This window comes from Asterias rubens, chromosome 9 (genome assembly GCF_902459465.1).
Source record: "Asterias rubens chromosome 9, eAstRub1.3, whole genome shotgun sequence".
Taxonomy (NCBI): Eukaryota; Metazoa; Echinodermata; class Asteroidea; order Forcipulatida; family Asteriidae; genus Asterias; species Asterias rubens.
Genome location: NC_047070.1, coordinates 3,670,443 through 3,698,294, shown reverse-complemented (window position 1 = coordinate 3,698,294; position 27,852 = coordinate 3,670,443). Strand labels below are relative to the sequence as shown.

General features: G+C 38.3%; 1 protein-coding gene across 4 annotated transcripts in view; it reads left to right on the top strand.

The window, feature by feature from the left end:
- LOC117294329 (rhotekin-like) overlaps positions 1-27,852 on the top strand; it is a 43,058-nt gene that overhangs the window by 8,388 nt on the left and 6,818 nt on the right. The window contains exons 1-8 of one of the 4 annotated variants that reach the window (XM_033776692.1): positions 7,925-7,937; positions 8,246-8,359; positions 17,230-17,500; positions 18,389-18,442; positions 20,172-20,292; positions 24,448-24,619; positions 26,248-26,377; positions 27,237-27,352. In XM_033776692.1, the coding sequence (XP_033632583.1) occupies positions 8,261-8,359; positions 17,230-17,500; positions 18,389-18,442; positions 20,172-20,292; positions 24,448-24,619; positions 26,248-26,377; positions 27,237-27,352 (963 nt within the window). In that variant the 5' untranslated portion in view covers positions 7,925-7,937; positions 8,246-8,260. Of the gene's footprint in view, positions 1-7,892; positions 7,938-8,245; positions 8,360-17,229; positions 17,501-18,388; positions 18,443-20,171; positions 20,293-24,447; positions 24,620-26,247; positions 26,378-27,236; positions 27,353-27,852 lie in introns of those variants that run through there. The other 3 variants (XM_033776690.1, XM_033776693.1, XM_033776691.1) reach the window with 3 other exon arrangements.

Genomic DNA, 27,852 nt, shown 5'->3' with positions numbered 1-27,852 from the left:
CCCTAGTGTGAGGAGTGAAACCCAAAGTGGCCCTGGGGCTGGAGGCATGGGGTGTCAGACACAGCTCTGGTTCTAATAGAATTTTATTTCTTTGGGAGGATGTGTGTAACAGTTGAATATTTTAAGAAGAACTTGACTGCATTGTTTTCGGATGGTGTTTTTAGTTTGTATTTTGAGATGAAGTCCTCTAGATGATGTAAGTACATACCATTTATAAAAAAAACAGCAACGGAAGATTACCGGTAGATCACTTTTATAGTTTTGTTCATGCATTGCCCATGCTTCATGTTTTAAAGGGTGTTGCTAGACGATGTGACCTGTGACATCACATGTTTACAAAAGAACCACAGAGGCTGGACTTTCTGCAGGCACGATTTGTACACAGCCTAATGGAAGAAAACGTAAAATCTTATATTTTAGGAGATTGCACTGTCTAATTCTTATCAACTTTTGATATGATGTAAGGAGGCACATCTCAAAACTTGTCCAGCATTTACTTCATCATATAACTCTTGGATTTATGTGGAAATTATGACACAAAATGTCAACTTTCCCATATGACCAGTGCAGTATCTTGCCTGCTAGAATACCCAAAGAATGTACATGTACAAGGTCACACTCATTGTAAACCATAGAAATAGAACCCGGAGAACGCTGAGTGTCTCATTGTATCGCGCGGTATCGATGCATCGCGTCCACAGACGACACAGAGGGTGGCCGAGCTCAGCGTTCTATTTCTATATGTAAACAAAGTTCACATGGTTTAAACTTCATAGCATGATGACCAGCAATCCAGCTGTAGGTAGCCACCAATTTAGACACAGCCTTAATTGCAATAAGTGTATGATAAAATGTGCTAAAACATAGGATTTAATTGTGTGGAGATTAGGCCTAATTACACAAACTTAACAGCTTAGTAGCATTGCTTGATCATCTACATTAGGTAGCCTGGCAAGCTAGTCAAAAATTAACTGCTGACTCACTCATGCTAGGTATGATAGGTCATTCAGGTTCAAGGCTTGGTGGTTCAGACGGCCCAACTTTTGAAGTTCATTTCTAAGGATTGTCTTGTTAGCTCATAAACATCCTGGCCATAGGATCTTGCTAGTTTAGAAAAAAAAGGAACGCCTCTAAAAATATATCCCCCTTGAGCATCAAGGTCTTGAACCAGCGCATGACGTCTTGAGCAAGCGAATGACGTCACGTCCAGAGTGTTTGGTGTTTGCCGTTTCCGGTCCCTAAGCCTCCACTTTTGTGTCAGTGGGAAAAAAACTTAGGAAAACCAACTGCACTGCATGCAAAAGGAATACTTTGGTATACTGTACTTTTAGGAACTGGAGTAATTTTTCTTATGATGTCTGACTCAAGAAAATAATGTTAACATTTAAATGTAAACACCCTTTCTTCTTGGACATTGCTTGTACTATGTACCTGGTTTCCTGAAAATTGCCACCCTGTATAAGACATTTAAAAATGAAAGTCTGGATTGAAAACGTGACCACACAAGAAACCAAACATGTCAAAATTCACCCTTTTTATCCAAAGGTTAAAGAAGATCCAGGTCTGATACTTCATCATGGAGAGAACTGTAGAAAACCACCCACATGTCACCCCTTGGTCTTTGCCTTTTTGCCTCTTGAAACATTCCAGTTGGCATTAACTTTCCCTTAAAGCCATTGGACCCTTTCGGTTTGTGTACTTTGTGTACCACAACTTCTATATCAAATAACAAACCTGTGAAAATTTAGGCTCAATCGGTCATCGGAGTCGGGAGAAAATAACGGAAAAACCCACCCTTGTTTCCGCGCGTTTCGCCGTGTCATGACATGTGTTTCAAATAAATCCGTAATTCTCGTTTGCTGTTTTCTCAAAAAGTAAAGCATTTCATGGAATAATATTTCAAGAGAAGTCTTTCACCATTGCCTTCTGTAAACCCTTTAAGTTATTTGTAAATCTGTGATTTTTTTTTTTTTTTTTCTGAACCGAAAGGGTCCAATGGCTTTAAGGCTCTGGGCACTATTGGTAGTTACTCAAATGCATATTTGTTAGCATAGAAACTTACTTGGTTGATATTAGCAATGGAGAGCTGTTGATAGAAACGGCTCGTTTTGAAGTAACATAGTTTTTGAGAAAGAGGTAATTTCTCACTCAAATAATAACAAATTCAGCTGAAGCCTATCTGTGAGAAACGGCTCCCTCTGAAGTAACATAGTTTTTGAGAAAGAGGTAATTTCTCACTCAAATAATAAAAAATTCAGCTGAAGCCTATCTGTGAGAAACGGCTCCCTCTGAAGTGACATAGTTTTCGAGAAAGATGCAAATTTCCACGAATTTGATTTAGAGACCTCAGATTTAGAACTTGAGGTCTCAAAATAAACGCACACAACTTCTTGTGACAAGGGTGTTTTTTTTTTTTCATTATTATCTCGCAACTTCAACGACCAATTGATCTCAAATTTTCACAGGTTTGTTATTTTATGTTGAGATACACTAAGTGAGAAGACTGGTCTTTGACAATTACCAATAGTGTCCAGTGTCTTTAAATGAGGAAATACTGCCACTGTAAATAACCCTGTATTTGACCCTTCATGAAGACGCCATCAGTTGACCCAGCAAGAGCTATTGAGAAAATTAAGTACAGAGATCAAAAATAAAGAGAATGCCCGGACCACCCCGAGGTTTTAATTCACATCATCCTTTGACGCTGAGGAAACCTTTAAGGTCAGAGTTAGGTCATCTCGGTGGCCAAGTGGCCTCAAGGTACTATAACCTCAAACAAGCTCTGGGTTTGAGGGTCTGCGATGTGCAGACTTAATTTCCTCCGTAACATATTCAGGCAAGCTTTCTGATTGAATGAAAGTGAACACTACATAGTGTCAGGTCTGGAGTTTCAACTTTGAAAGATTTTCATTTTGCAATGGGCACAATGTAAAATCATGGGAAACTTTTGAAGGGGCACCAAGGCCAAGACCAGGGGCACTGGAGGCCATGACCTTTGTGGCCTGCATGTAATTCCAAGCCTGTGTCTGGGACTGTCTGGGTGTCTTTTGGACACACTGTTTTAAAATTTGCAACAAATTTGGACACACTAAACAAATTCTGGTTAAAATCTTAGGGGGGGGGTTACATGACTGTACATGTACATGTACTTGCAACTGTCAAAAGTTCAAGTCTGCTGACTGATACTTAAAACTCTCCATCCATTCCGCTGGGCCCAATTTTATAAAGCTATTTTAAAAGCAGACAATTCTGCTTAGCAAATATCTTAATTTGTCTGTTTGTAAGCATATCAATGTAAACTAACTGTATATAGTATTTTTGCTGGTAACATACATTATTTCTACTGTGCTTTGCAAGTTTTAATGCTTTATTAAAATTGGCCCTGGTCACACTGCATTGGTGCCCCTTTCTGGGGATTAGACATTAAAACATCCCTCATTGGGGTGCCCTTGCCCTTTACACTTAAAGGAAAAACTGCCTTTGCTCTGACAAGAATTAATGTCAGGCCTGAGGTAGTTATTAAAGAAAGCCTTTTCTTGGAATGGTTTCTTCCTGTCGTGGCTCTGGGCAAAGCCTAATGAAACCTACTCCGACAAAATGAGGGCAAGGTCTAAAAGAAGGTTTATTTGTTAATCTTCAACTTTTGACTGTTGAATAATATTCTATTTTGAGTGAAGACTGGTCTTTGACAATTACCAATAGTGTCCAGTGTCTGTAAGTTTGCTGTACGATTTTTATTGCCCTTGGAAAAATAACCTAAAAGGTATAACAAGCCTACACTATGCGTACAGTAGGTCAGCCCTCAATAGTAATACTTTTGTGCCCAATTCATGTTTGTTTTGAACATCTGTGAACTTTTGGGTGGATTTTTTAGAAGAAGATCTGAGAACCCATCAGTGATGTAACCAAGTCGGTTTTTCTCAAGTCAAGTCAGGTCGCAAGTCATCTTTGCTCAAGTCAAGACAAGTCGCAAGTCATTTTTTTGGCAAGTCAAGTCAAGTTGCAAGTCAGTGAAATCTATAGGTGACTCGACTCTCACTCAAGTCCAAGTCACCAACTTGAGTCATAACACTGGAGGCAATGAATCTACCCCCCCCCCCTAATATTGGTACATTCTTACAGGCAGAGACTCTTACAGTCAGTGTGAAGGCAGTCGAGAAGGTCTTCCGTGTATTTGTTACGTATTCATCAATCAAGGTTCTTTCTTGCGCACGTCCAAGACACACGAGAAGTGTTCTCGTTCTTGCAAATAAAATCTTGTGTGTAGCCTCATTATAGCGCCCTTTGCGCATAGACTGCTTAAAACAATTAGATGGAAACAAGAACTTGTTGTTGACTGCCAGCACGGAAACAAACAGAAAGAAGAAGGTTATGTCACTCATTAGTTAGGGGCGGATACATAATATAAAAATCTCAATATAGACATCAAATGACGCTTGTTATAAAATAGTTGGACAAGTGAAGGCTGAAATGCTGGTTGGTTCCAGATGAGAAATAAAAATTGTCAAGTATCTAACACTAAAGTCTTCAAGGCACTTGGACAAGAGACACAGGTTTTGAAGTTCAAAACCCGCCGACCCCATTTTTTTCTCTTTTTTTTTAATCATAAAAAACGAACCTTTTCAATGATATTTTTTTCAAAATGTACAGGTTTGAAAAGATGTTTAAAGAAGGTTTTTATTCATGTTGGCAAGCCAAGAACAATTCTTGAAATGTTTACTTGGGCTACACTGTGCTTAGTTGTTTGAAAAAGTTTACAGAAAATGTCATCTAGGAGTTAAATTTGTTTGACAAAACTATTGAAAACATCAAAAACACACAAACCCTCTGTTTTAGGCCTACAGTGATTGTGATGATTTCTTTATTCTTGATTTCATATTTGGCATGTCAACAAAACTATAAAAAAAAAAAAACATAAAAAAAACTCCCTCCCTCCACATCCGCAAAATAAAAAGGACGACCAACAATTTTGTTTTATGTGGCCTTATTAAGAATGATGACAATTTTGTCTTTTGTTCAACCCCAAATCAAAAATAACAATGTACTCAGTTCTTTGCAAAGTGAAAAATAAAACCACAGTACACAGATTTGCAAAAAGATTGCTGTAAACATATGTGCACAAACTTTTGTTTAGGTCATGAATGTCCTGCAATAATGTCGTTTAGGGAAAAAACAAGTCGGAAAATGTTCATTCGATACCGGATAGATCTGTAAAACTATCTTGGTGTATAAGTTTATAGGTGGATACACCCTGTTCTGATATCAGGTTACAGCGATTACTCGTTGGTTTTAGTTTCAAACTCTTCTCTAGCTCACTTCCGTTTTGAAAATGAATCTTTTTTTGACTTCACAGTATTTGGTGAACTTGCTGTTCTTGCAGTGTTCTTGTCCCATAGGTGTAACGTGTTTGATTCCACTGTAAAGGTCAAGTGAATATGAACTACATAGAGTGTATGAGGTTTTATCACATGGGACTTTAATTCGTGTGCGTTAATATAAGTGAAGTTGTTGCTGAATATAGTTTTTGTCAGTACCTTTAGGGTTTTGAAACATAAGAGCACAATTTCAAGAGTTGCTTACATGTACTTAAAGATGCTAGTCAGATTTTTGGCCCCAAACATTAAAAAATAGATTTTTTTTTAGTGAATGGTATTTCAAAGAGTATCACCCGCTCTAACGAAAAAAAGTTTAACTTTTACTTTTAATGGTCAGGAACCATGACAAATATTTAAAACGTTTCTTTTAAAACACATAAGAATTGGTCACGTGATATATTGTCGGGATCCCGACAAAAACTAATTTTGAGCACTTTATTTCACTGCTGCTAATAATTGGCGGACCTTTTCGAGCAATGGCTCAAATGAAAGCTTGTAACTTTCTCGACCCCCATCAAAATACCTATTTAATTTTTAATCAAAATGTTTGCGTCAAATCGGCCAAAAATCTGACATTTTAGCATCTTTAAAGCAGAAAATATTGTTCCCGCTAAGCAGATATTAGCAAGATACCAGTAACAGAGTATATTTGTGCAGTAGTTTAGCGAATATCCTGGTCAGCTTAAATTTGTTTTGTTTTTGCTGGTAAATATACAGCTGGCAAGAAAAACACTCAAATTTGTGTGTAACTCTACTAACTGTATACTGAACTGTCAACGTCACTCACTGGTTTTGAATGATGATAATCAACTTAGCCAACCTGCCTCGTAACATCATGTGTTGCGTTTATCACAGTACACACATGTGCACACATTTAGTTCTGTGCAAAGTTTTAGGAGCCATCTGGGTCCAATTTCATAGCGCTGCTTAACGGTAAGCAATTTTTCGTGCTTACTGTAGCAGAAAAACTTGCTAAGGTACACAATGTACAAGCTTATTTCACAGGTTAGATGAAAAATTGGGCAGCCATATTACGCGTTTACCATGGATTTGCATTTTGACATCATTTGTTTTTGTAGATGAACGGTGTAAGTTTAGTGTAAATCTGTAGACATTGTTATTTTTTTTGTCCTACAAAAAGTACATAGACCCTTTAATTATATATTCTACTTTGAAATAATTTCAAAATATTTTGAAGTAGAATATAATTCATTTTCAATTCCAAGCAAATGCTTTTTCTAGCCCCAAGTGCACAATCTGAAGGCAACTTACCCCTTTAAAATCTACCCAGAGAATAATAAAAAAATTTTTTTTTACTGAATTGTAATAATGGGGGGGGGGGGGGGTATTGGGGGAAATTCTTTGTGGCAGGATGGGTTTGTGGAGGTGCTGGTCACCTGTTCCTCGCCACTCACTGGCTCGGTATTTTTTTGCTATTTTGTTTATTTATTGATTTTTATATTTATATTTTTATGCCAGTGTAAAGTCTACTAAAACTAAAACGAAAACTGATGAATTCAAAACAAACACTGTGTCCCTTTTGACTCTTTAAAGTTAACCAAACAGAATAATTAGCCAGCTGATTCAGTTTCGAAGAAGCCTTCACCAACATGACCTGCCAGATAATAAAGTTACATTGTTGTGAAGATGGCTTCACTGCTCAAACACAATGCATTAAATAATCACTTAAAGCCTTTAATTCTTCAATTTCTGCCTACCGCCCCCCCAAGGCACACCCTAAAGCGTTTTGTGTGTCATTCAAAATAATAGTCCACAATCCCTAACACTCACCCCTAAATCACCCCTAACATAATCGCATGTAAATGAAAGTCAATTAAACGTCTTTAGATACCTAACCGAAAGATAAATTAAGTTTGACGAAGCAATTCCTTTTCGCCTTCATCCCCTATCAATCAACTCCTCACTACCAAGCTTCGATTTAACTCCAATATCCTGCCACTGGGAAAATAATTCCCTTCCATCCGATAATGAACCAACTTTTTTTTTCCTTCACAGAAGACATTTAGATTTGTACAAGTCCCTCCGTGGATGGCAATCATCCAGTAAGAATCTTGAACCATCATTAGGAAATAATGTAGCCGTGAACTTTAATGACCTTTGATATTTGAGAAACGCCATGTGCCCCCCTCCTCTTACTAGTATCCGGATAGGGTCAGGAGGAAGGATTATTTTTAGTTTTCTTTTGGAATAGCGCCTAAAAAAACCAAGGTTTTTTCAAACATGACGTTTCGTTCCTGTTAGGCAAGTCTAATATAGAGTCGGTGAGCCAGGCATCCTAACAGGAAGGACAAATTGGTTGTTCCAGCAACTCGGAGCTTATCTGACTGCAGCTACTTGAGCCCCTCATAAATAGGACACCAACTTCAAACTGACTTTCATTTTTGTACAGTCGCTCGCTTTCGTTTGTAGGTGGCTGCCGGCCGTGGAACTTAAATTCAGGGGATCATCTTCGAGGAACTTACACTCTGTTGACTTGCGGAATGAGATCTGAAGGACGGAGACATCGCTGATTGAATTTCCATGTTTTTCAGGACCCACACAGTACAGTGCTAACACCTTCATTACAAATCTTCTAACACCTTGACTCAGGGAATCAGTTGAACTTAAAGCTCCTCGTATCCCATGTACTTTAAAAAGTGTCAGAGTTCAGACTTTTCTCATTAGTTGTTCACCTGCACTCACTCTTTCACCCGACAGCCTTATAAGAACCCATTGCACCTTTTCCTGCCTTGCCGCCAAAGTCACACAGCTGTTCCATTTTGTCATTTTAGCCCAACTCTTTATTTCTGTTTCCATTTATTTCTGCTTCTTCTTCTGCTGCTTCTGTCGCCTTGGCTTCCACCGCCAAGGATCCATCTGCACAAATGCGGCTCTGGTCAGGATGCAAGAACATGGACAACACGCGGGACATAGTGGAAGACCTAGACCTCTTTTACTTCAGGCAGCTTGCTGTTAGCTTACAGGTAGGCCCTTAAGAATAACCTATGAATAAAAGTAAACTTGTTGGTACAACCATTGAATAGTTTTCTTCTGAGGGAGTGTTGGCTCTGAAATGAGCCGGCTTGGTCTCAACATTAAAAACAGAATACTCATGCTCCTCTCCTGAAGACAAGCAGAGTAGGCTTGTGTTTGAAAAGTTGAGACCTAATCGGCTCTTTTCAGAGCCAACACTCGCTCATCAAAAGATTACTATTACATTGAACCCGCAAGTTTACTGTTATTTGTAGTTCATTCTTAAACTTAACACCATGATCATGCAAAGCTTCAAACATCACTGTTACCATTATTAGCACTCTGACCGTGACATTAATGCTTCATACTGCTTTTAATATTTAGAAATTCCTTGCTCAGTAGACAGCTTCCACAATCTTCTTTTAAAATTTTACATGATACCATTATGCCTTCCTTCATACATTGTTTATTATAGAAAGTAAAAGTATTTTCTCTTGAAGACGAGCGAAGTATACTGTTAAAAGAAGTTTGCGGTAACACCATGTGCATACACATGATCTCTTTTTGAGAAGCGTTGATTCTGAACCAACACTACTTAACAGAACCAACACTACTCAAAAAGAGAATATCCACATCGTGTTACCGAAAACCTCTCTTGTTTGAAAACTTCCACCATGCAAAGTTTCTAATCATACAGAGACTATATTTTACTAAGTGTCGATACCACACTGCCAGCTCTTTTTCACATCCAACACTCTTAACAAAAGAGATGTAATGGTTGTGCCCGCAATGTCTCTATTTTTAGGCACTTCTTCAAAGTGTTCATGAATGTTTTTTCAAGAAAAATCCTCCTCCAGACTACATTAAAGAGCATGGGTAGCTTACGTACAACTACAAGGAAAACTCTACACTTAGAACTTCCCAATTTTGGGGGGAGAAAATCCACAGAAGCAGAGGGCTTGTCTGACATGACCCGAAGATTTCTGTTGAAGACATTACCAGTGTACACAGTGAGATATTGTCATTGAAGTGAAAGACACAAGACCCCTCGACTTGCCTTGTCTTATGGTTACTGGCCCGATGCAAAAATAACTGGCCCGATGCAAAAATAACTGGCCCAGACTTGGTGGTTCATCATGACCAGCGTACAAAACAAATCGAGCTCCGTTTTTTTATTGTACAATAAGTACCTGTGGCCCATTCTTTAGTTTACTGGGCCATACTAGCATACATGTAGGCCCATTATTGGGTTCATTCGATTGGCTTCCCTGTGTCCACCCCACGGTGCTCATTCGGGCGAGACCCTGACAAGAGCTAATCGAACGATCACTCACCTTCTCGTGGTGACTTCATGCACCTCGTCTTTAACATTTTAGGGACCAAAAGTAAACAAAGACCGTGTGGCTTTGTTTGATTTTAAGTCGTAAGCTAGACGCAGATTCTTCTTTTGAAAGTGGGAAAGGATTCGCTTGATTAAAAATCAACTCTGTAATATATTACACTATACCGGTACAATGATACATTGATCATCACCATGCAATGCCTCAAAACCCACACAATCAACTCTTTTTTTGGTACTACAAAAGAAGATAACTTTTAGCTGCAACCTTTTCGCCCCCTCTTGACTTTTGAAACTAATTCATCTACAGCTACCTATTTCCTTTATTCTGTAGTCCTGGTCATCGGTTGAAACTTTTGAACAGCTTTCTTATGTTACCTTAATTATTTAAGTCATTCTCAAGGTGAATTGGATTTTCTTGGTTACAAGGAACTTCCTCTTTTCCGTGAAGAGGTAGTACTAAAATACTTTGAGGGTTTTAATGGCTTCTTTGTTTTAAATACTCCATTTCTGTGGTTTTGTAAAAAGCACACAAGAGAGAGAGCAAGAAAAACAAGAATATTTTTCCTGTCTATAGAAAGTTTTTGTGCTCACAATTGCTTGGCATACAGTAATAATAGTCATGATAATATACAGCATACATAATACAGCTTCATCACACTCGAGGGTGTCGCAAAGCACCCTTTATTTTTATCTACCCTCTAGTGATTTTATGAGAGTTAATTCCTACATGTAAACTATACCACCCATTTGTTTATATAGCACCATGAGAGGTAAACAAGGTGTTGTGGTGCTGTCTGTAACCACCCTAAGTAGAAACCTTTCGGTACAGGAAAAATAAAAATCACAGATTTACAAATAACTTACAGGGTTTACAGAAGGTAGTGGTGAAAGACTTCTCTTGAAATATTATTAAATGAAATGTTTTACTTTTTGAGAAAACAGTAAAACACTATAAATTCTCGATATCGAGAATTACGGATTTATTTTAAACACATGTCATGACACGGCCAAACGTGCGGATACAAGGGTGGGTTTTCCCGTTATTTTCTCCCGACTCCGATGACCGATTGAGCCTAAATTTTCACAGGTTTGTTATTTGATATAGAAGTTGTGATACACGAAGTGTGGGCCTTGGACAATAGTGTTTACCGAAAGGGTCCAGTGGCTTTAACTGCAAAGTGTACGGGGTTCTTTTATTTGCATACACCTCAGAGCAAGGAAAATACACACATGAGGACAGATTTTGTTTGGTGTGTTGGCTGTGCCAACCTGAACAATATTTCATTCAACTTCAAAACAGACTAAAATCTTCCATTCAAAGTGTTGAATTTTATTTACAATTTTAACTTGTCAAGGTCATAGTTGCAGAGTATTTCCTGGAACTCATTGGCCACCAGTTCCACAAGGTTATACTCCAATCCTAATTATGTTTGCTTCAAGATTTGTAGTTAGTAATTATACACACGTGTACGTTACCTCACACATAAAACCTGCATTTGGTGACTCATAAACATTTGCATAATTTTGCATACAGAGTTCACTCACATCCTTACCAGGGAGGAAGGAACACACACATAGCTGGGGGCTTGTTTTTTTATGGTATGATGATATAAGACAAAGGAGGAACTGTGTTGGGTAATTCAAGATTCATGTGAATTACACCACTGTGCAGCTCTCCATAAATTATAACACTGATAGTACAAGTAGTCACAAGGCATGCTTGAACCACCATTGAAGGTGAATGGGCATTCCATCTGTGCTCCCTTTTAAGCTGTATTCCATCTTTTGGAAAGTGTGTAGTTTTCCTGGGAAAGTCATCAAGAAAACTCCAGTCTTAAAAACTATTCTATGGAATCTCAGTCATTCTTGGAAAATACTGACATTCCTTGATCTACATTGGTTCATTTAATTGGAAATATACATATATGAGCATCAGATCAGATACTGTTGATCTTTCTCCAAGCTGGGATTGATCTTTGGTCCATCTTGAAGAAGTTCTTCTAGTACTACCCTGCTAGACAGACTAACTTCCAGCCTCAGTAACTCAGAAGAAACCAAACCAACATCTACTGGTCGTGGATTGTGTTCTCCTCCCTCCATCATATTCTAATCTTCCTGTTGATCTGCTCCAAGCCCGGATTGATTTGTGGTCGAAGGTCTGAATAAGTTAAACTACTACCTTTACTAATCTGATAGACACAGATCCTGGTGACAGACCGACTTCCAGCCAGCTCAGAAACTCTAATCTAAGAACCAAACCAACATCTACTGGTCGTGGATTTTGTTCTCCTCCCTCCATCATAATCTGATCTTCTCCAAGCTTGGATTGATTTTTGGTGGAAGATCTTGAAGAAGTTAGACTCCTACCTTTACTAATCTGATAGACACAGATCCTGGTGACAGACTGACTTCCAACCTCAGTTTTTCTAAGAACCAAGCCAACCGCTGCTGGTCGTGGTTTTTTGTTCCTCCTTCCATCATTTGTTGATCTGCCTGTTGAGCACTCCAAGTTCTGAACGTTGAGTTTGTTGGCATTTTGTCATTTTCAAGATAGATTTTTTGGAATTTATGTTGTTTTTTGTTGAACTGAGGTTTTGACCATGCTGAGGCTTCACTCTGCTAAGAAAGGATCATTTCATCATCTGAATGTTTACAGTTGTTATGGCGACAGCAACACAGTTGTTGTTAAATACGCTAGGGTACAAACAACAAATCAGGTGAGATAAACAAACAAATATTACAAGAAATTCCAATTACATGAATAAAGAGCACCGTTATAAAAGAGGCTGCTTTATTAGACCCAGTAACTGGGGCGCTGTACTCCTTTTTTTGAGTTTCAAAAAAAAGGAGTACAGCGCACCAGTTACTGTGTCTACTGCTTTAACATAATTGAGAGCACTTCTGAGTTCCCAAATCTCATTTTGTGTTTCTTTCTTTTGCCATGGTTTTGCTGTCCTCTTCTTATTCACAATGTTCCTATTTTACATTGTGAAGAGGTATTGGCTAGTTCCAGGGATCTTGTGGTAACAAAGAGTCTCTGTAATTTCAATGGGAAACAAAGTTGATTACTTTTTGGAGAACAATTAAAAAACAATCAACAACCATAAAGGTTGCTCTATATCAACCGCAAGGCCTGATTTTACCTTTTTCAGACTTTGTGTTTAACATTTCAGGAAAAGTGTAATCCGGTCAGCAGGCATGTCCTTTCTTAGGATTTGTCCTGATGTCAGGATATTCAAAAATTCTTTAAGGAGGTAAAGCAGTCACCAAAAGCAAGTGAGAAAGAGTCCTCTTAATGTTTCAAAACTTGTTCTTTTGTATTTCTGGTGGTGCTTGGAGTCTATTAAAGCAATCGCACAACATCGGTAAACAGTATTGTCCAACCACACTTTGTGTATCACAACTTAAATGTAAAATAACAAACCTTTGAAAATTTATGCTCAATCAGTCATCGGAGTCGGGAGAAAATAACGGGAAGACCCACCCTTGTTTCCGCACGTTTCACCATGTCATGACATGTGCTTAAAATAAACCTGTTATTCTCAATATCGAGAATTGATAATTGTTTTAATGTTTTCTCAAAAAGTAAAGCATTTCATGTAATAATATTTCGAGGGAAGTCTTTCACCATTACCTTATGTAGATCCTGTTAGTTATTTGTAAATCTGTGATTAAAAAAAAAAAATTATGTTCAGAAAGTGTCCAATGGCTTTAACCTCCTGATTTTTAATTATCGACATGTATAGGAGAGGTTGTGGGTCTCGCATTAGGGGAAACTCAAGAGCCTGAGAGTGAGAGCCAAAAGTAGATTTAGATATGACCTTTTAAATAAACCGCAATGCAATAAGAAACTGAACACTGTCACTACCCTCAGTCATGTCAGTGAGTCCCCCTGCCCCCCAGCCATGAGATGTGCACCAGCTTATGGGCCTAATGTGATGACTTCTGATAACTGAGAAAATATAATTTAGGAAAAATATCAACACTGGCTTATATGTGATCAATATCGATATTATGAACATGGGAACCCAACTTTTAACAACATAAACTGCATTTTATATGTATTTTATAAGCTATTTTGCACACACACACAATGCTGTTGCTCTGCAGTAAATGATGGAGCAATGAGTTAATGATGGCATCTTTGATAGGAACTGTATATATGCAATTACTTGACTTCCAATTTTTTAGTTTTATAAAGATAACACACTAGGCCTACTCATTTGCATGTGAAACTAAAGGTTGATGTTTTCTTGAACACCTACATGTAGTGTTTGTTACATGTAGGTCACGAACACAGTTTAATTTTTTTAAATTTTTGATATGTATGCACTACTACGAAGGCCCATTAGCGCCAGTAAAAAATAAGTTTAAAATCTGTTATTACGGATTAACAATCCGTTATTACTGATTTGCAATCCGTTATTACAGATTAGTAATCCGTTATTACGGATTAGTAATCCGTTATTACGAATTAGGAATCCGTTATTACGGATTAGTAATCCGTTATAACGGATTTGCAAAGCCGTTATTACGGATTAGTAATCCGTTACTACGGATTGGTAATTCGTTATTACGGATTAATTAGTAATCCGTTAATACGGATTAGCAATCCATTATTGAGGACTCCCTCGACGAGAGCTATCGAATGGCGTCCACCATTTTGTGGAGTCAAAGATTTGACACCACCAAAAAATGACGAACAGTTTTACTTCACGTAGTATAAAGAAAATCACACAAATGGCATTGTGTGCGGTCATTACATTATACTTTAAAAACATCTTGCCAACCATTTAAATTTACTTCATAACATTCGCCAAATCCAGGGCAATGTGTACTGTTTTTAGGGACCGATTTCTGCAACGTTACATGTTAAATGTTAAATGTTCAACAACAAAAAATAATTAAACAACTGTTCATGTTTCCATCATGGTTTATTGGACTTGAAATCATAGTTTTTCTGTTAGGCAAATAACGAGCGTTTTCGGAAATTTAAAGGGTATGGATACATGTAGATATATCCTGACAAAAAATGCTTCACGGTGGAGACTCGACTTGATGTATTTCAATAAAACTACTCAGATATAATCAATGTCAATTTTGCCAACCAAATGATGTTAGTTTGATTTTTATCCTTTTAATTATTTCACTCTGGGGACTTAGAAAGTCATTGGGTCACCCAGAATTAATGGAACTACAACTGTCTTCTAATCATTGTTCTTATGACAGTTATATAAACGAAGACCTTCTCTGAAGCATCTTCCTTACACTTAACTCCGTCGGGATCTAAGATTCCTAAAAAGACGGCGGACAGTTCCCTGTCCAAATTGCGAATCCGTAATAACGGATTATGAATCCGTAATAACGGATTGCTAATCCGTAATAACGGATTGCTAATCCGTAATATTGGATTGCTAATCCGTAATAACGGATTGCTAATCCGTAATAATGTATTGCTTATCCATAATAACGGATTGCTAATCCGTAATAACAGATTGCTAATCCGTAATAACGGATTGCTAATCCGTAATAACGGATTGCTAATCCGTAATAACGGATTTGAAATTTATTTTTTACTGGCGCTAATGGGCTTCCGTACACTACACCATTGTACACGCACACCAAGCTTACATACATAGAAATTTTCTATTTCCTCATAGGGTGCCGTTTTACCAAGGAGAAAATGCCTTGGTGCCCTTGCCCTTTTAAAAAATAAAGCAAGGCCTACAGGCCTGACAACCTGTCTGCACCTCCTTTACCATGGTTAGACCTCCGGAACAGATTAGTCATGACTCTGGCGTAGATTTGTAGGCAGCGTTGCTATTTTATGGCATCGTGTTGAGATAACGAGGCTCATAACATGACGTGCAATGACGCTGAGAGAGAGAGAGTATTCTTAGAATCGTTTTGAACAGTATACTCTGCTCGTCTTCAGGAGTGTCCAGTGCCTTTAAAGGGAAGGTACATGTAAATGCAAAAAAAAGATTGACTCAAAAACGACTTGGTAACGAGCATTGGAGAGCGAGTGTTGATATGAAGTAGCAAAGATTTTGAGTAAGAGGTAATTTCTCACTAAAATAATAAAAGACTTCTAGCCAGAAGTCTTTTATTCCTATCTGAAAGTACACAAATTCGTCCATTAAAGGGAAGGTATATACACATTTGGTAATTACTCAAAACAATAGTTAACTTAAAAACTGACTTTGTAACGAGCATTGCAGAGCTGGTGATGGTATAAATCATTGTTAGAAACGGCTCCCTCTGAAGTAGCATAGATTTTGAGAAAGAGGTAATTTCTCTCTAAAATAATAAAAGACTTCTATATTTATTTATTATTGTTATTTTATTATTAATTTCACTCTTAAAGGGAAGGTACATGTTTGGTAATTACTCAAAACAAATACTAACTTAAAAACTGACTTGGTAACGAGCATTGCAGAGCTGTTGATGGTATAAAACCTTGTTAGAAACGGCTCCCTCTGAAGTAGCATAGATTTTGAGAAAGAGGTAATTTCTCACTAAAATAATAAAAGACTTCTAGCTAGAAGTCTTTTATTCCTCACTGAAAGCACACAAATTCGTCCAATAAGGGTGTTTTTTGTGTCATCATCTTCTCGCAACTCTGATGACCAATTGAGCTCAAATTTTCACAGGTTTGTTTTTGTGTGCTAATGTTGGGATATACCAAGTGAGAAGACTGGTCTTTGACAATTACCAATAGGTGTATTTTCCTTTTAAAACCAAGGGTGGGTGACTTGTCTTTGTGTCTGTGGACAGGTGGCTTTACTATAGAGCTGTGGTTCGATTTGGGGCTGATAAACAGGTGGTTATAGACCAAATGTTAAAATCTTCCTTTTCTAAGTTATTGGGATGAGTCAGGCCAGGTTAAAGATAAATGCGGTAAGAAAAGGGTGAAATTACGCATTCGTATCAAATTAACAGAACTGTGAGTTTTTTGGAACTTCTGAGACAAAGTTGGTCCCACCAACCGTAGTAAGTTATTAAATTCTGCTTTGTAGTTTAATTTTTTTTTCTAACTTATTACACATCCAACAGCATAACTAGCTCCCAGAAGTGTATTTCCTGAAAGTGGAGTCTAATCAATATTAATAATAATGCAAATACTTTTGGACCTTGATAAAATAGTTTAAAACACAACAATCCGGAGGTCAAAGTTTTGCTTGAGTAAGTTTTTCTTTTGTTCAACCCCCAAAATGATTTAAAAAGTTACCCAGTCACTTTCACTTGTGGTTTATTAAGACTCGATCATGTTTTAAATAAAAAGGTTCTATCCCCTTTGAAGGTGATCCGTCTGCTGTTACTACGTAAACGTGTATACGGCAGTTACATATGTACAGGTTGAATGGGTTCTGACTGTCGCCCAAGTTGAACAATGACATTGGCAGCGTGACCGCCAACATAGGGTTAGATAGCTCAGTTGGTACCTGTAGGTTGCCGGCACACTAATCAGGTTCAAATCCAACTGTAGACATTTCCGTTTGTTATAACCAAACATAATTTTTTTTTTTCTCTTCAAAGGATTTTGAGCTTCAGAAGAAGATTGACGTCGAGATCAAGATGCGAGAAGGAACGAAGAAACTCCTGGCAGCCTGTAACCGCGAGCAGCAGATGCTCCAGGGTTCCAAGTCTCTCTTAGTCTCCGACACCAGGGTGCTCGCCTACATGTCTGAACTACAGAAACGCAAGACGGCCGAGTACGAGAAACAGGCGTCGCCCGCTAAGAGTGGAGCCAGCTCGGCAGAGAATGGGTCTGGGATGGTGCCCTGTAAAGGAAAATTGGCAGTTTCTGGTAAGGTCTCACAGTGTGCGATTTCCCTACTTGTATAGCAGAGCAAACTTCTATGGTTCAGGTTCTGCTTCTGGTGAATTACTGCACAATCTCCACATATCAGGATGTACACGTGCAGGGCGCAATTTCATAGAGCTGCTTTGCACAAAAATTTGCTTAGCGTAGAATTTCGTCCTTGATAAAAACAGGACTACCAACCAACTTTCCATTTGTTGCATACTATTGCTTGTTATATGTATTCAATCCTGTTTTTATGAAGGCAAAAATTTCATGCTAAGCAAATGTTTGTGCTTAGCAGCTCTATGAAATTGGGCCCAGGTGACTGATGAGCAGCAATGATTTACATGAAGTGGGCCCCCCCCCCCCCTGATGATGCTACCCATATCAATAGCTTCTACGCAAAATGTGTAGGTTGCTATACATGTAACCATCAAAAATCATCATGAATTGCTACTCAATGTGCACAAATCTTTTCACTCAGTCAAAGTATTTTGCTATGGATGAAATTGTTCCCTGTCTCATTTAATCGAAGGGGTTAAATTTCTCAAAGGATGGGACCGGAATCTTTTGATCCATACAATCATGAAAAGTGTAAAAACATCAGTATTATAAGTATTATATAATAACCCATGTCGCCCATAGCAATACATGTAAGTAATTTTGAGGTATGGTTGACACATTACTGACACTATTTAGCTTGGGTAAATTTGTCTGTACCGGTATATATACACTGAACACCCAAACCAAACAGTGCACTCATAGTGTCCACCATTTAAAAAAAGAAGCTAATTGCCTGGTGCCCCAAAGATTTGTGGTCAGATTTTTGACCAGACAAATATTTAACAATTTAACAAACTATGTAATTTAATTTTGTTTTTTAATTTTCAGACATCAGAATTCCTCTTTTCTGGAGAGATGTAGATCATATTCGAAACAGAGGAGGTAAGAACTGACCCCCTTTTTCTACTAGCTTCTTTTTTAATGCTTTAACTTAATTAATTTGATCTTTCTAGGGCACTATCAAAATCAAAGCTGGCTTGCGGCTTCACTTAGTTATTGCACCTCTGCCCCCCCCCCCCTATTTACATGTATAAAGGGTTCGAGCGGTAACAACTGGGTCAGAGCTCATAATTTCAAGCACAGCCACATTTTTTGTGCATTTCATTTGATAAATAAATGGTAACTACGCATCTGGAACTCTCTACCACTTAATCTTAGATCTTGTCTTTGTACCACAAAATTCAAATCTCTTCTCAAAACTTACCTTTTTTTATATTTAATTTTTTAAATTTTTTTTTACTGCACCCAGCAGGGTGGATATGTGCGCATTACAAGTCTTATTATTATGATTATTATTATTATTATTATTATTATTATATAATACCAACATCAATCCTTCAGAGAGATATTTTCTCTTTTGTTGTTAGAGTTGAAGAAATTATTTCTATAATTATCCATGGTTTATTAAAACACTGCATTACAGCGGCTAAAAGCTGAAATGTACAGTTTACAAAAACAGTCATAAAAAATATTAAATATATTACCTAAAAATAATGAATATGGTTGAAGCGTTTGAAGACAGCACAAATTGCGTTGCTTTGATTGCTTAGATTTGGGGAACAAAATCCTTGGAAAACGCCCCCCACCCCACCCCCCCCCCCCCAAAAAAAAAAAATAAATAAATAAAAAATCTAAAATAAATAAATATAAAGCCTAAAACCTCCTAATCAAAACTGTTTTCACTTGATAGGTCGTTACCACAAAAGTTTTCACAGACTGGTTGGATAGATGCTACCTTGTTTTCGCACGTTTCGCCATTACCGTCTGTAAACCCTGTAAATTATTTGTAAATCTGTGAACTTTTTGTTTTCTGTACCAAAAGTGTCTAATGGCTTTAAGGGATCCTGACTTTTAAAGGCACTGGACACCTTTGGTAATTGTCAAAGACCAGTATTCTCACTTGGTGTATCTCAACATAACATGCATAAAATAACAAATCTGTGAACATTTGGGCTCAATTGGTCATCAAAGTTTCAAGAAAATAACGAAAGAAAAAACAACCTTCCCTGTTGCATAGCAACAGTTTCAAAACACTTCGAATTACTCAAATACTCTTTAAGGGATCCTGACTTTTAATGGCTCTGGACACCTTTGGTAATTGTCAAAGACCAGTATTCTACTTGGTGTAACCCAACATAACATGCATAAAATAACAAATCTGTGAACATTTGGGCTCAATCGGTCGTCGAAGTTTCAAGAAAATAACGAAAGAAAAACTAATCTTGTTGCAGAAATTTGTTTGCTTTCAGATGCCTCAAAAGGCTTCAGGCCTCTAATATTTGAGCGAGGAATAACACCTTTCTCAAAAATTGCACGGACTTTGTAAACTACATGTAATACGGCACGCCATGTTGTGGAGTCAAATTTTGATTCCACAAAATGCCCGACTGTGTTACATGTAGTGTTACATGTAGTGGATTTTTGTGGATCATTATTCTACTTTAAAGCATCTTTTTAACCATGCGTTTCATAACAAACGGTTACATACTCTTTACATAGACCAACACGCCCGATCCAAGGTAACGTGTCCCTTTTAAGCTCTTTTTGGATTTCTTCAAGTAAAATTCAGAGTTCCTTAATTATTGTTTTTCTTTTGACCCACTCTCTTCAGATCATCACCGGTATGCCGTCTTCTGTCTACTCAAAGTGGGTACAGACATCTTCGATACTCAGTTGGTTACCAATGTGGATAGAACCTCCACTGACGTCACATTCAGCGACTCCTTTGTTTTGTAAGTTTGACCCATTAAGCAAAAATTATTACACAGAAACAAATTATGTGGTGTTTGTTGCTTCCCCAGGATTGCTTCTCTCCTACATTCCACCATTGGGCCCAATTTCATAGAGCTGTTTAAACACAAAAAGTACAGGTAGCTAAGCACATGAAAACGATGCTTACCAGAATAAGATTACCAACAAACTAAACATATTTACCTCCTTGTTCCAAGTAAGAAGCCCTGTATATTGAAATCAATAAATACGATGCTAACTGCTCCAACCTTTTACCATAAATTAATAATAATAATAATAATATCAAAGTCTTATATAGCGCACATAACTACCAAACAAGGTACTCAAGGCGCCGAGTATATACAAACTTTAAGAAAGATAGGTTGTTGCAGTGATGAATTCTGAGACCCAAGGCGAACCCCTTCTCTTTTCAATAAGTGCACTGGGTTCTTTTACATGCGTTACACAATGGGACCAACGGCTTTATGTCCCATCTGAAGGACGAAGCAATGGTAAAGTGTCTCGCTTAAGGACACAAGTGTCACGACTGGGGATTCGAGCCCACACTCTGCACATCAGAAACACCAGAGTTTGATTTCGGTTCTCTTAACCGTTCGGCCAAGAAACTTCCATTATGCTGCCGATCAGACCAGGAGCATCGGGGCCAACCCCTTTTCTTTTCGATAAGTGCACTGAGTACTTTTAGGGCCATGTCACACGAGGCAATTTACAAGCAACAAGTTCCAGGCAATCTCCAAGAAGGAAAGCCATTCACATTTCAATGTTCACATATTTTTCTTGTTGATCGAAAGACAATGTTTAAAAAAAGACTTGTGCCCCACCAAAGTGGTCCCGTAGCATGCTCTGCAGTTGGTTGCATCCAAGTTGCCTGTAAAAGTTGCCTCGTGTGACAAGGCCCATACACAGCACACAGGACCAACGGCTTTACATCCCATCCGAAGGACAAAGCCATCATGGTTAGGTGTCTTGCTCAAGGACACATTTGTCATGACTGGGACTAGAACCTACACTCTGCTCTTAACGGCTAGGTCATGATCGACACGTTAAAAACTAGACACTAAATGGTATTGTTGCAATGGCTAGAGAAGGCCCATTACACTGCTCCTCATCTCCCACGCGATTACGCCAGAATTTTTCCCGCAGATATTCCTTCAGCTGGAAGCGAAAATGTTTGTATCTGAAATAATAGATGATCGGGTTAATACACATGTTGCATGCTAACGATCCGGCGAGCGCCGTGTACACAGTTGAGCTGATCGATTTGGAGAGCAAGATGTTGAGCTTAAAAATCTCAAACGGGGTCCAGCAGATGGCGAATATTACCACGGCGATCAACATCGTCTCAATGAAATTCCGCCTGGCCTTGAAGAGGATGCCACCGTGAGGCGGTTTATTTGCGCGATTCCTACCCAGCAATCGCTGTTTAAGAGAGAGAATAATCCTGGTGTACGCAAACAACATAACCATCACCGGAATCAAGTACTGTACGCAAATATCCAAAATAAAGAGCGGTGTCGGAAGACTTCCATGATTAAGTTGGCATACTTCCTGATCGACGTGGACAAATGCTAGACCGATTAACGAGTCCACGAATCCAACGACCCAAGTTGAACACATCAGGATTCTTATCCGGAATAGAGAGCAGGACCTTCTGTGTCTAACCGGATAGCAGGTCGCCATGAAGCGTTCAAGCGAGATCACGACCAAGTTGTACGTAGATGCCACGTTCACGGTCCACAGAGGGACGTCAACTTGGATGAAGCGACACACGATCTCACCCCATAGACTCTCGGTTCCTGCGATGGTCACCTCAGTAGGTTGAACGACCTTCAGCAGGAGGAATATCACGCCCGACACAAAGTCAATTATCGACTGGTGGCGGATGAGACGATTGGTAAAGGAGCTGAATTTCTTTCGCCGGACGGTCGTGATGAAAATCACCAATGCGTTTCCGAGCATGGCGCTGCATGCGATGACTGTATTGACCACAGTGATGGCGGTGTTACGTGGCATGTTTCTTTGTTTCCCAGCTGACAACTCAGAAGAGAACAGTTTGACAAGGACAGTTTGATTTCAGATTGGCATGATAGAGTCAAGTGTCCTACGTGAAGTAAAAGCTTGCCATGGGAATACAGAGACAAGGGCTGTACTCATCTGAGAATCGTGTAAAATTATATTAGAATTTCATTATAAAGGAATGCCTGACTCCTTTGTCCCCCGGACAGACCATTATTCGAACAAGGGATCAATTAATTTGATTACCATCGTTCTTCATAACTGCAGAGACTTCTATTCCTATTTACAGAGTCACAAAAGCCTTTCAGAAGTCCACGGCAACACAGACTACTAACCTATTTACAGAGTCACAAAAGCTACTCGGAAACCACGGCAACACAAATGCTCATTCGCCTCCTTGGAGTGTATTTATTCAATCGGAAATCTGGGGCTTCGGACGCAAATTCCACTGTTCCTCTTCAATGAGATAGTTGGGATAATTGTTTGGTTCAGCAAAGACTCACCTACATCAAACATAAGCGCCAAAAGTGGTTTCTTGAAAACTATGTTCGTCTTATAAGGGCCCAATTTCATATAGCTGTTATAAGCACAAAAATTCGTTAGCATGAAATTTCTTCCTTGATAAAAACAGGATTACCAACAAAATGTCCATTTGTTGCATATTGCTTGTTACTGGTATTCAGCTGATGTTTGCTCATCCTGAAAAGCATGTGGACATTTGGCTGGTAATCCTGTTATTATCAAGGTAGAAATTTCATGCTTGAAGCAAATTTCTGTGCTCAGCAGCTCAATGAAATTGGGCCCAAATCGTCAATTTAGATTTAACAAGCTAGCTTGTTGTGACCTGTACTAATGTGTGTGAATCAATTGTAAGGGTTTCCGGAAACACCAGAGTTTATTTAATTTTGTGGGATCCTGAGGAAAATCTGGTTTCTTGTGTTTCCATAGTAACCATTGTCTTTTTTTTGTTCATGCAATGTTTCAAAGCTGAAGTTGACCTTTCTGTAGTTTTCTTTTGAGGCCTCAGCCTGAGTGTTATCAGTTTTCTTGTTGAGATATGTTTTCTATTTCGTTTTCTTTTTATTACTTGGGCCCTAATTTATTTGTTAAAATACAGACATACTAAGGCAGGCTTGTATGCTTCGTTTTTGAAAGGGCCTGGGTACTTAAAGGCAGTGGACACTATTGGTAATTACTCAAAATAATTATTAGCACAAAACCTTACTTGGTAACAAGTAATGGGGAGAGGTTGATCGTATGAAAACATTGTGAGAAACGGCTCCCTCTGAAGTGACGTAGATTTCGAGAAAGAAGTAATTTTCATCGAATTTGATTTCGAGGCCTCAGATTTAGAATTTGAGGTCTCAAAATCAAGGATCTGAAAGCGCACAACTCTGTGTGACAAGGGTGTTTTTTCACTCATAATTATCTCCAACCTTTGATGACTAATTGAGCTCAAATTTACACAGGTTTGCTATTTTATGTTGAGATACAGCAAGTGAGAAGACTGGTCCTGACAATTACCAATAGTGTCCAGTGTCTTTAAGGCATTTTCTCCTTGGTAAAGGGTACTCAGGGAGAAATAGAAATTATTTTTAAGGGCACCAAGTTAATGACCAAGGGGCCTGAGGGCAATTACCTTGGTTGCCTCTGTGTCAAAATTTGTGTCTGATTGAAGTGTGGATGGCTGGGTCTATTTTGTGGATCTTATTTTTGTGGATCTTATTTTTGGACCTTCTAATTATTTAGTTTTTGTGGTTAAAATTGTGAAAGTTGTTATTGTTGTAAAGCGCCTGGGAGCATTTTTGATGGATTTGGTGCTATATAAATGTTTATTAATATTATTATTATTATTATTAAAGAAACAGCTGAAAATCAAAGATTTGTTTAATTGAAAAACAATAGAAATTCCCATTTTTTTAACGGGGAAAATACACATCGGGTCTCTTTAAGGTCCTCTCAAATGTTCATGATGTATGCTGTCTATTTTTGTTTGCCATCCTTATTCTAAAAGCCAACCTACGTGCCTTGGGCAAGATGGCACAAAATACTTCACTTGTCAAGAACAAAATTCAAAGCCTGTTTTATTGTTTATAATTTTGTTCTTCTTCATATTTCAGTGAAAACGTTTCCCCGGGATTTGAGTTTACCCTTGAGGTCTATTCGTACAATCTTCACGATGACATGACCATCGCCAGTACACCTCAAAAGATCCGCAGGAAAATCAACTCCTTCTCCAATTCGGTGGGGAAATCCGTCGGACGAAAACTGCAGACTAGTTTATCCAGCGGGGTACGTTTTGTTCTCTTTTCACTCCACTTGGGTTTTGCGTTGTGTTGTTTGTAATGAGGAGATTCATTCTGTTTTTGGATTGGCTGGAAAGTGATGACACAAATAATAAACACATCCATTTACTCAAAACTTGTTTAATTGAGACCAATTGCCCCTCTGTAATGCAGGAAAACGATTTCTCCATTTTAAACTGGAAATCCCCCCCCCCAAAAAAAAAAACCCAGCCTATCACATTCCTGGTAATGGTTCTTTGCCTAAACAAAATGAACTTTTAGGTTGTTAATGATGGGTTGATGTATGTACATGGACAGACATGTTATGGCAAACCGCCTGTCCATGTTACAAACCTTAAGGGAACACGTTGCCTTGGATCTGTCGAGTTGGTCATGAAAAGTGTTTGTAACCGTTTGTTATACATTGTAGAGTGCATATGATTAGAAAGATATTCTAATGATCCACAAAAGTATCACTCGAAATTGCGTGGTTTTCCTTTTATCTCGTTAACAAACACGGTCTGCCATTTATGGGAGTTAAATTTTGTACTCCCATGGCAGACCGTGTTAGTTTCGCAAAGTAAAAGGAAAACCACGCAATTTTGAGGCAAATGCATAATAAAAGGCTTCAGACCTGGGGCGGATTGCAATAAAACGGTCTTAGTCAGCAGTCTAAGACCAGTCAGTTATAGCAGGCTATCTGCCTTAGACGGTCTTAGCTTAGTCAATCATTAACCCTGTTGCAATAAGCCGGTCTTAGATATGTCCCATAATACTTAGTACTTCTGCAGGCACTGGCGGTTTGGCATTGTTCTATTGCTTTGGTTTAAATCATCGGGATATCCAATCTGTGAGTTGTATCATTTTTACTTTTGGGAACATACATTTACGATACAATCACCTTGATCATCATCATAATGCCTCCCATGGGTGTAATCTATTTCTAAAATACAATCTCATCCTAGAGCTCTTTGTATCAAATCATCTACAACTAACAAATGCAGCGCCATCTTTAAAAACCAAAACAAAGACCGATTATAGCCAGCTCAGAGCAGGCTTAGAATTTAAGACTGGCTATAATTATAGACTGCGCTATTGCAATCGGTCTATAATTAAAGACTGTCTAAGCGCGTCTCAAGTTAGCCGGCTATAGCGCCTAGACTGGTTTAAGAAGACCGCTTGGTGCAATCCGCCCCTGAAGTCTTTTATTATTTGAGTGAGAGATTGCCTCTTTCTCAAAAACTACATCACTTCAGAGGGAGTTGTTTCTCACACAGTTCTTCATTGCTTGTTACCAAGTAAGTTTTTACCAATAGTGTCCAATGCCTTTAAATACACTGGACACAATTGGTAATTGTCAAAGACCAGTTTTCCCACTTGGTGTATCTCAACATAGGCATAAAATAACCAACCTGTGAAAATTTGAGCTGTAATTATCTGTAGTTTGTTGAATATCCACACTGGCAAGCAGTGACTCAAAGCCCTCGTCGAGGATGCCATCAAGTGGCTTGAAGTCGCTAAACTACAAATTTAATGAATTCAATGTTCTCGTTGGTCAAGAGATCAAACGAGAGAAGAAGAAGAAGTGTTGACAGACCCATTTTTATCAAATCTTGACACTGTTTTATGTTGCAGTCCAATGAGGAGCTTCTCAGTGTACCAACGACACCAGGCACACCCGGCTTCAGGCTTGTTGCTCGATCCACCCTGACGCTAGATGAAGCCAACACTGTTATAAAGACACATGATCTGAACATGGAAAATGGCAAGTATTATTTATTCGATATCCAACAGCGAATAACCGCCATTTGCAGGTATCATTTATAAAACAATAACAGATAAAACTTTGTATAAATATAAATATATATAAATTTGGTTGTGGTAAACACCATGTGTGTATCTACTTTCCAGGTAGAGTTTGTCTTTCTTTATTCTACTACCGCGGAGTAGATTTATCGGAAGTTCGGGAGACTTCTCAGTTCTGAAAAGAACTGTCCTGCTTTTTAACTAATACCCGGGCGGAAGGTATAGAAAATTGGCTGGCACTACTAATTTAGCTTACGTAATTAACTGCACTGTCGTGAAGTCAGTTCTCGAATTGGTCTCAACATATATATGTAACAAAATGAAAATAACACATAAACAATAATTGATAATAGACCTGGCCAGGTCTTGGTACTTCTGGATCTTTATATTCTATATTTATATTTATACATAGTTTTTAATGATTCCTGTAAGTGGCGGCTATCCGCTGTTGGATGTCAATAATAAATAATAAAAAAATAAAAAAAAAATTTTTCGATCTCATTCGAAGCTACCCTTATATATCTCCCGGCACAGCTATATCAATGAGATGACACATCTTCTTTGCCTTATCCAAGACTGCAACATCCGGATGCCTATGATCTACAACATGATCAGTCTGAATGTTAAAGTCCCATAGGATCTGTCATGACCTGGTCTCTGCAACTTTCTCTGAACGTGTTCGTACCATTTTGCAGTCACTTGGACACCCCATTTCTTACACAGATCCCAGTGAATAATAATAATAATAATAAGAACACCTTGGCCAACTTGTTGTTATGATTTTTATTACTAAATTTTGCAATTGTTTTTTTTCACAGATGAAAGCACTCGTCATCATTGCCTGCCGCTATTTGGTAATTTTTGTTGCCGGTTTGCTGCTCAGCCAGATTGCATCGCCAAAGATTTAGCTCAGGGAAGTCTTCAGCTTTTACAGGTAAAACACACTGATCTCCCTCCCGACACAAATTAAAGGTTTGTTTTTTAATGAAGAAATTAGCAATTTCTGACTGGTCTCACTTGTTTACCTAACCACGAGGGAAACAGACTTGGGAGATTTTAAAATAACTTTGGATTGAACAAAGAAAAATTAGGGCAGGATTTGAAACGAAGACCTCAGGTATACGGACTGGGCTATCACGCCCTTTTTTTGTCGAGTGCTTTTCCCCTTTAAAAAATAAAAACTAAAATTGCAAATTGTGGTATTATTTTCTTGCCCTAAAAATGGCCGCAAATATTTTTAGATATTTAGATTCCAGTAAACTTGCATGGTTTGAAGATAGTGGTAGTAGAAAGCTGTAGTTTTTGAGAAATGAGTAAACAATGTCGCCAAAATAATTGTTATCTTTGTGAGACAAACAGCATGTACATTGTATTTACGAGACTCGCCTGAAAACATTGCTCTGTGGTTTTCAAAAAACTTGGTGCCTTATGAAG